At 50.2% G+C, this 9802-nt stretch overlaps 1 protein-coding gene across 1 annotated transcript; it reads left to right on the top strand.

The window, feature by feature from the left end:
- Window positions 1-930: 930 nt before the first annotated feature.
- Window positions 931-7122, top strand: LOC310746794 (uncharacterized protein). The gene is made up of 6 exons (XM_083580902.1): window positions 931-980; window positions 2160-2629; window positions 2806-2887; window positions 3113-3195; window positions 3653-3779; window positions 5057-7122. The coding sequence occupies exons 2-6, from the start codon at window positions 2210-2212 to the stop codon at window positions 6721-6723; spliced, it is 2379 nt and encodes a 792-aa protein (XP_083437028.1). The 5' UTR covers window positions 931-980; window positions 2160-2209; the 3' UTR covers window positions 6724-7122.
- Window positions 7123-9802: the final 2680 nt, after the last annotated feature.

The raw sequence follows: 9802 nt of genomic DNA, 5'->3' as shown, positions 1-9802 counted from the left end.
ACTGGACTTCTGTGGACGCTGCCTAGAATAGCATTCGCTTCTTCTCAGCTGCATCAAACTGTGAACTCATGTTGAGCTTGTGGCCCACCAAGACCCCTAGATCTTTGTCACATGCACTGCTAGTAAGCCAGGTGTCCCCCATCCTATATTTGTGCATCTGGTTCTTCCTGCCTAAGTGCAGAATCTGACCTTCGTCCCTCTGGAAATTCATTATGTTAGCTTGCCCCCAGTTCTCCAATCTGTAATGGTCATCCTGAATCCCGATTCTGTCTTCTGTGCCATTAGCTGCCCCTCCCAGTTTGGTGTCATCTGCAAACTGGATGAGCATCCCCTCAATTCCTCCATCCAAGACGTTTACCAACAGATGGAGCAACAACAGGCCCCGGACAGAGCCCTGCAGCCCCCCCTGGTCCCCAACCTCATGGGGGGTGCAGTCGCCTCTCCTCATGAAGGATGTTTGAGGAGTTGGAAAAGGTTCAGAAAAGGGCTGCCAAAATGATCAAGGCAGACTTGGCTATGAAGAAAGGTTGCAGCCTCTGGGGCTCTTTAGAGCAGTGGTTCCCAATTAGCTAATTACAGAGCCCCCCCCCCTAATTTTCAAAAGCCAAGTCTGGCCTAGAGAAAGTGGATGGAGAGTTGCATCTCCTGGCAGTGGAACTCAAAGACATCCAAGGAGTCGGAAGATTCAGGACAGATAACATTAAGCTCTTCTTCACGCAAGGCAGAGTTCACCTGCGGAACTCCCCGGCACAGGACACCAGAGGGAGAAGGAGGGGGAAGCTGGGGGCGCTGGCTTGCCAAGGGTTAAATAGGATTGAGCTGGATTCCTAGAAAGGAGAGGAAGTCAAGTCGGGGGGGGGGGTCGGGGGGGGAGAAACTCCCGAGCCCAAGCCCCTCCCTCTCCCGCCTGCCTAAAAGGGAGGAGGGCCTTTGTCTCTCTCTTCTGCACGTGCTGCATCCTGGGCGCCTCCGGGAAGCCGGTGAGTCTCTGCATTGGGGAGAAGAGGGGGGTCCCGGGATGCAGGGGGGTCCGGTTGCTGCAAGGGAGCGCAGGGGGAGAGAGGGGCTCTTGCGCCCCAGTCCTGCAGATGTTCCGATATTTGGGGTAACAAATGCGAGCCCCTTGAATTGGGCCAGGAAAACTGGCCAATAAAGTAGCAGTTTGTGAGGGGAATTAGACGTGTTCTCAAGGTTGTGGGGCTTCAGTGAGGAGGGGGCCCCCCATGGATGCCCTTTGGAGCTCCTTGGAGAAAAGGGGGAGATAGAAAGACAAGGAATCAAGAGAGGGAGCCCGGCCACTTTTGCATTTGGGCAGCTCCGCCTAGAGGGCACTGCCATGGCTTCATGGGGTCCAGAGCGTGGAGGACCCTGGCCTGGTCCTCTCTCTCTGAGCTGGAAAGGGATCCTGCTAGTCACTGAGGCCACCGGAGCCCCCAGTGAGTAGGTGGGATCCAGGAGAAGCCCCAGACATCGCTGGCTGTGGGGAGGTCAAGCTACATCACAGTATTTTTATGATTATTCATTACCTGTCCTTCTCCATAAGGTCCCAGAGCAGCTGCCAACATTAAAACTCAATATTGCACTTGCTTCTTAGTGCTGTCCTTTGGTCTGACCCACATGAACTTTGGCCTCGCCCATTTGGCCCTCAAGGGCTTGGCCAGATCAGGATCTGACCCTCAGAATAGAGAAAAAGGGATCCCACCCCAGCAGTCTGTTTGGAGGAAGTTGGAGATGCAGAGTGCTAGAAAACGAGACAGAAGCAGAAAAGGAGAGGTCCCTGAAATGGGGGTGGGAGGGAGAGCAACTCTTGAGGAGCCCCACTCTGGCCTAGTGCCCACATTACACTCGGAACAAATGAAGCAGTGTTCTGACTTCATTCCTGGGCTGAAAACACTGAGAGGCAGGAGCCACCAGGTTGATTCGTCTCACAGAAACCCCTTCATTTGCCTCCACTTTTGGCCTGGTCACTTTCCCCCTAGGAGGGCGAGATAGTTTCTTCTTCTCCTTTCTGCTTCCTTTCCTTCTTCAAGAAAGCTCAGAGTCTGGCATGTGGTGCAGTCCAGCCCTGGTTCCTAGCAAGACTCATCCACACTTGCTCAGGGGACCTTCTTCTTCTGACCATGTACCAATTTCCTAAAAGCAATGTGTTTCCATTGCAGTATTTGCCAGCACCTCTAAATCAGACAGACAGAACTTGGCCAAAGAAAAGATGGATTCCTTCCTAAAGATGGATGAACAAGACTCAGCTGGCCCTGGAGCAGGAAGAGGTCATGCTATGGAAACTGGGAGCAGTGGGAGATTCTGGGAAAGCTCTGGGCAGAAGATCCTGGGAGAGGAGGACACCCTTTGCTCAGAGGTGCAGAGCCAGCAGTTCGGGCAGTCCTGTCACCAGGAGGCTGAAGGACCACGAGAGGTTTGCAGCCAACTCTACCGCTTTGACCATCAATGGCTGAAGCCAGAAAGACACACAAAAACTGAGATGCTGGACCTGGTGATCTTGGAGCAGTTCCTGGCTGTCCTTCCAGCGGAGATGGAGAGCTGGGTGAGGGAATGTGGAGCAGAGACCAGTTCCCAGGCCGTGGCCCTGGCCGAAGGTTTCCTCCTGAGTCAGGCAGAGGAGAGGAAGCAGGTGAGAGAGACTTTCCTCTGGATGCTCCCAAGGGGATCCAAACAGGAGGGAGAAGATCACTAAATCCCATCCTTTTTTTTGGAATGACATTGGATACCCCTCAAGTTTTCGCCCCAGCCATTCCTTTTCAAACCCATCTCCACATTCTCTATTACAAATTCTTGTTCCTATTTCAGGGAAAGGATCTGTTGGCAGAAACGGGTCCTGATTTCTCTGAGGCAGAGAGGACTTCGTTGGACACCAGAGGGGGGCTGCTGGGTAAGGAGAAAGGAAGTTTTCTTCTTTTGATTCCATTCGGTTGATTCTGAAACTAATCTGTGGGTTCTGTCAGTGTTTTGGGGAAGACACTTGGGGCCAAGAGGCCAAAGAAGATCAGATGTATTTTAGCATAACTAAAATATGAAATGGGGACAAACTTCCAAATGCACCTCTGAGAGAAGCATCCTGCACTCCTGTCTCCCCACTTCCCTTTGTCTCTCGCAGGTGAAAGAAGGATGCCGGCAAGACCTCCTCCTCCATCTCTTCATCCTGGTGGAAGGGAAGCAGCGGCTGAGGAACCGGATCAGGTGCGGGGAAGGAGCAATGGGGGGGGGGGGGAAAGGCTGAGGGGGGGGAAACAGGGCATTTCTGGGGGCAAATGAACCCCCTCTTGACTTCTATCAAAGCTGCCCTTAACAAAGGCTGAAAATGCCATTAATGAAGGTTTAGGCACTGAGGATAAAGAGTAACCCCTTCACCTTAACTCTAAATGTCACTAGTATTATTCATTATAAATTGTCTTTGGGACATCTGGATAGTCTTTCCATCCCAGAACAACACACAGGGAGAGGAGAGAGGGATTCTTCCATTTGGCAAACAGACAAATTGATCTGAATAAAACAACGTGGAGTTCATTAAAATAAGCACCAATAATCAGAATGTGCAGCAGACCAATCCAATTAAAACAACCCAGGCAGGAAGCAAAAGAGCAACATGCAGGAAATAATCTTTATGCTCCCTAAGAGAAGGATATTTTTCTTTCAGAGCTCATTTTCTTTTGAAGATGTCGCTGTTTGTTTCACGGCTGAGGAGTGGGCGTTGCTGGATCCTGCCCAGAGAGCTCTGCATAAGGAAGTCATGGAGGAGACTTGGAGGACCATGATCTCTCTGGGTAAAGTTCCCTCGTGGGTCATCATCTCTGTTTTGGAATTCAATAGATATTTCTCTGGGACAAACCTCCCATATTTTGATGGATCCCAACGTTGCCACCTGGAGCACCTGGGATTCTCACACCCCCACAGCTCACCTTGCATGGAGGGCTGGGGACTGTTTTGTCTGTGAATATTGTTCCTCTGCTTCTGCCTTTTTGCACAAGGATCAGGATGTGGTTAGGCTTTCTGAGTGTTTTGAACCAGTGGCGTAGCGTGGGTTGTCAGCACCCGGGGCAAGGCAAGTAATTTGCGCCCCCTAACCCGTGGATTTGTGCCCCCTAACCCGTGGATTTGCGTCCCCTAACCCTAACCCCCAGATGTTGCGCCCGGTGCGGCCGGCCCCCTCTGCACCCCCCACGCTACGCCACTGTTTTGAACCAATCAGTTGTTCCATATCCAGTTCTAACTGTAGCTTCTGGCTTCGGAACAGCTTCTTTCTTTCTTCCCTATTTACATTTGTAAATCTGTGGACTTTTCTTCATCTGTTGCTGTCTCAGGTTTTTCCCCAACAGATTCTGTCCATTCTCTGATCTGCAGTCTCTAATCTGCAGTCTCTCACAAACCTCTCCAGCCATTCTGCACATTTCATCTCTTAGCTGCTGGTTATGGCACATCAAAAATCAAAAGGCATTCCGTGTTATTTTTGCTATGATTTACTAATTATGATTTATTAGTTTTTCTCCCTTGACCATCTCCGCTTCTCTGCACTTATAAAAAGTTCCCGTCGGTTTTCAGTCCGTTCTGCATAGGAAAAACAAACAGAGAAAGGATATTTATCAACAGTGTAGCTTTGAAGTTAAAGGCAAAGTCTCAGAACTATATATTCATCTTAATCTTTTGAAATCACCAGTAGTTAGTTTTGAGCTTTTTTGAGATATTTTCCAGACCCATTTAGAATTCTGTCATTACCCAGCAGTTTAATTCTCTCCTGGATGCTAGGTAATTGGTAGACAGAGAATCCAATTCATATTCAGATAGACTTCTGACCTTGCAGGTGGAGTTGGTTTGATGATTGAGCCAAATAATTTCATCCCTGAAATGAATAGGCTTTGTGAATCTGAATTTCCCATAAATATGTCAGTGAATGTCAGTCAGCAAAGGCAGTGAACTCTATAGTAAGACTTCCCATCTAACTCCCTTCAGATCTTCCTTTATCACAAATGTTCATTTGCATTATTAAAAAACTGGGAACTCCATTTCTTTCTTGGGCTCTGACCTGTTCCTCTCTTCATTGCAGGTGGTGATGAATCAGAAACTAAGAACAAGGGACAACAGGACAAAATCCACACAGTGGAGAAGCCATATCAAGATTTGGAACATGGAGAGAACTTCAGTAAGAGCCCCCATGCCACTTCCCATCAAAGAAATCCTATTGAGAAGAAACCCTTTCAGTGTTTGGAATGTGGAAAGAGCTTCAATCACAGGTCACACCTCAAAGACCATCAAAGAATCCATTCTGGGGAGAAACCATTTCAGTGCCTGCAATGTGAGAAGTTCTTTACTACAAGAAGAAACTTACATAAACACAAGAGAATTCACAGCGGAGAGAAACCATATCAGTGCTTGGAATGTGGAAAGAGCTTCAGTCAGACGGCAAGTCTCACTTCCCATCAAATAATTCATAAAGGGGAGAAACCCTATCCGTGTTTGGAATGTGGAAAGAGCTTCAATCACAGTTCACACCTCAAAGACCATCAAAGAATTCATTCTGGGGAGAAACCATATAAGTGCTTGAAGTGTGGAAAGTCTTTTCCTACAAGCAAATGCTTCCGTCGACATCAGAGTATTCACAGCGGAGAGAAACCATACCAGTGTGTGGAATGTGGAAAGAGCTTCTGTCGGAAGGATGGTCTCACTTCCCATCAAAGAATTCATACAGGGGAGAAACCATTTCAGTGCTTGGAATGCACAAAGTCCTTTACTACACAAAAATTATTTTATCAGCATCAGAGAATTCACACTGGGGAGAAACCATTTCAATGCCAAGAGTGTGGAAAGAGCTTCAGATGGAGAGCCCATTTCACTTCCCACCAAAGAATTCATACAGGGGAGAAACTATTTCAGTGCCTGGAATGTGAGAAGTTCTTTACTACAAGAAGAGACTTGCAACAACATAAGAGAATTCACAGTGGGGAGAAACCATTTCAATGCCAAGAGTGTGGGAAGAGCTTCAGGCGTAACGACCATCTCACTTCCCATCAAATAATTCATACAGGGGAGAAACCATTTCAGTGTGTGGAATGTGGGAAGAACTTCAATCGGAGGTCATGTCTCACTTCCCATCAAAGAATTCATACAGGGGAGAAACCATATAAGTGCTTGGAATGTGGGGAGTCTTTTCCTACAAGCAAATACTTCCGTCGACATCAGAGTATTCACAGCGGAGAGAAACCGTACCAGTGCGTGGAATGTGGAAAGACTTTCTTCAGGAAGGAGAGTCTCACTTCTCACCTCAGAATTCATACAGGGGAGAAGCCATATCAGTGCCTGGAATGTGAGAAGTGCTTTGCTACAAGAAGAGACTTGCATCAACACAAGAGAATTCACACTGGGGAGAAACCATATCAGTGCTTAGAGTGTGGGAAGAGCTTCAGTCAGAGGGCCAATCTCCGTTCCCATCAAAGGGTTCATACGGGGGAGAAACCATATCAGTGCGTGGAATGTGGGAAGAGCTTCAGTCGGAGCTCAAGTCTCACTTCCCATACTAGAATTCACAGTGGGGAGAAACCATATCAGTGCTTGGAATGCAAGAAGAGGTTTACTACAAGCACACACTTCCGTCGACATCAGAAAATTCACACTGGGGAGAAACCATTTCAGTGCCAAGAGTGTGGAAAGAGCTTCAGTCGCAGGTCTCATCTCACTTTCCACCAAAGAATTCATACAACGGAGAATCCCGAATAGTGCTTGGAATGTGGAAAGAGCTTCACCTGGAATAAATATTTCATGTCCCATGTAGCATCTGGTGGAGGCTGGGGCCATTTCATCCATCTCAAGGCCTCCACCTGCACTCTCAAAGCATCCCCAGATTGCATGTGACTAGAGGTGGGCGTGACCTCACCTGCCCAGGTAACAAAGAGCAGGACTGGTCAGCCACCTCTCTCTCTGACTACTTTCATCAAAGAAGCAACATCTGCTTAGCCTAAGATGCCTTCTTGGCTTGCAGCCAAGAGAGGACAAAGGGACTGTCTCCTTATGGGATAGTTTCCAGGTGTGCATTACTTTTCTAAGCTAAGTCTGCCTTCTGGGTTCCAATTGTGAACAGAATGTGAGTGAGTAAACTCTTTTTATACTTTTACAGAAGACTGTGTCGTGTCTTATCTTTTATGAGGGACTAAAGGGGACATGACAAATGAAACTTATTATAGAGGCTTTAGCGAGCCTGAGCAAACACATCCGCTGTGAGTTTAAAAGGTGGAATGTTACTCTGCTAAATTGTGGAACTTGTTAACACAAGTTGGAAAGGATATAATCAAACAATATATCCTCTCCTGCATCCCTGAACATTCCCACACTAACTACCGGCCGGTTGCTCATCTCCCTTTCCTGGGCAAGGTTCTGGAGTGGGTGGTTGTGGACCAGATCCAGGGGCTCTTGGAGGAAACTGATTTTCTACATCCATTTCAATCAGGGTTTAGGTCCAGTTTTGGCACAAAAACTGCTTTGGTGGCCCTGAATGATGACTTCTCTCAAGAGTGAGAGACAGGGGAACATGTCCCTATTAATTCCCCTCAACCTCTCAGCGGCTTTCGATACAACTGACCATTGTCTCCTTCTGGAGTGGCTGTCCGAACTGGTCTACTTGGATGGTCATTCCCAGAGGGGATGCTTGGCAAATGCTTTTTAGACCTTGGCTATGCGAGAGACCGTGATAGCCATCAACTAGGATGGCTTTAAAAGAGGATGAGAGACATTCATGGAGGGGAGGGATATGGATGGCTCCTTCTAGCCAGGTGGGACTCTGCCTTCCCAGCTGGAGGCAGCCATGCTTCTGAACCTCTGTTGCTGGAAACCCCAGGAGGGGAGAAGAGGGCTCTTGTCTGAGGACCTCTCTTGTGGGTTTGCCATAATGGGCATCTGATTGGCCACTGTGAGGACAGGAGGCGGGGCCTGTGGGGCCCGATCCAGCAGTTGCAGGACTCTTCTGATGTTCTCATCAGATGTCAGCCACATTGGAGTTTAGTGTGGATATGAAGCTCCTTGTCTTTTGCCTCAAGATAAATAGAAAGGAAGGAGGCGTGGTGTGTGTCGATGGAGAGAACTTCTCTCCTCATCCTAGAAGGTGCGGGGAAGGGGGCTCATAAATCGAAGGGCACTCAAAGGGACCCCAAGATGTGGGAGATGACCCCCGAGGGCTGATGCCCGGGGCTGGGCTGGCTCCCTCCGCCATCCGTCCACTTGGCACACACATGCGCGCCCACTCCCTCCCTCCCTCCCACACAAACACGTGCACGTCCTCTGCCGAGGGGGCAGGACCGGTGGGCTTCTGCTGGCCAGAGCCGTTTCTTTTCTGGCGGAGCCTCCGTCTCCACACAAACCCATTTTCACGTGTCCGGGGGCGCGCGCTCTTCCCGCATCCTCCTCCTCCAGCTCCCTTTCCGCCCAGCCAGGCTCCGATGCTCCGATTGCTGCTGCTGCTGCCGCCGCGTCCACCTCGAAGTTGGACCAGCTGCTCCGGCAATATTTCTAGCCGATTTTGCGCCCCCCAACCGTGGCAGGGGCCCACCTCGCCGCCCCCTGGCTACGGCCCTGCCTGCTTCTCGGGGCGCAGGCACCTTGCTCGCCATCCCGGGAGGCGAATGGAGGCAGGGAGGGAAGATGGGGTCCCGGTCAGTGGGGAAGAAGGGGAAAGGACGGAGGGCGCGAGGGCGAAATAAAGGCAGGAAGCCCCGCGGGAGAGGGAGGCTGAGCCCGAGAAGGACGCTGCGCCTGAGTCCCCGCAGCGCGGAACTGGACGCACCAGAACCGCCGCCTCCCCCCCCCCCGCCAGCTGCATCACACTGTGAACTCAGGTTGAGCTTGTGGCCCACCAAGACCCCTAGATTTTTTTCACATGCACTCTAGTAAGCCAGGTGTCCCCCATTCTATATTTGTACATCTGGTTCTTCCTGCCTAAGTGCAGGACCTGACCTTTTTCCCTATGGAAATTCATTTTGTCAGCTTGCCCCCAGGTCTCCAATCTGTAATGGTCATCCTGAATCCCGATTCTGTCTTCTGTGTCATTAGCTGCCCCTCCCAGTTTGGTGGGATCTGTAAACTGGATGAGCATCCTCTCAATTCCTCCATCCAAGACGTTTATCGACAGATGGAGCAACAACAGGCCCCGGACAGAGCCCTGCAGCCCCCCCTGGTCACAAATCTGTGGCGTAACCTCATGGGGGGTGCAGTCGCCTCTCCTCATGAAGGATGTTTGAGGAGTTGGAAAAGGTTCAGAAAAGGGCTGCCAAAATGATCAAGGCAGACTTGGCTATGAAGAAAGGTTGCAGCCTCTGGGGCTCTTTAGAGCAGTGGTTCCCAATTAGCTAATTACAGAGCCCCCCCCCCCTAATTTTCAAAAGCCAAGTCTGGCCTAGAGAAAGTGGATGGAGAGTTGCATCTCCTGGCAGTGGAACTCAAAGACATCCAAGGAGTCGGAATGTTGGAAGATTCAGGACAGATAAAATTAAACGCAAGGCAGAGTTCACCTGTGGAACTCCCCGGCACAGGACACCAGAGGGAGAGGGAGAGAGGGGGCGCTGGCTTGCCAAGGGTTAAAAGGGATTGAGCGGGATTCCTAGAGAGGAGAGGAAGTCAAGGCGGGGGGGGGGGGGACGGCGGGCCGGGAACTCCACCTGAGGAGGAGGGGCCTTTGTCTCTCTCTTCTGCACGTGCTGCATCCAGGGCGCCTCCGGGAAGCCGGTGAGTCTCTGCATTGGGGAGAAGAGGGTGCAGGGGGACCCCCAAGTCAAGGAGCAGAGGCTCCTGCCCCCCTTCTCTGCAAAGC

This window comes from Podarcis filfolensis, assembly GCF_964270895.1.
Source record: "Podarcis filfolensis genome assembly, chromosome: 13".
Classification (NCBI taxonomy): domain Eukaryota; kingdom Metazoa; phylum Chordata; class Lepidosauria; order Squamata; family Lacertidae; genus Podarcis; species Podarcis filfolensis.
Note: the sequence above shows the minus strand (reverse complement) of the source record. Positions and strands in the feature narration are given on the sequence as shown.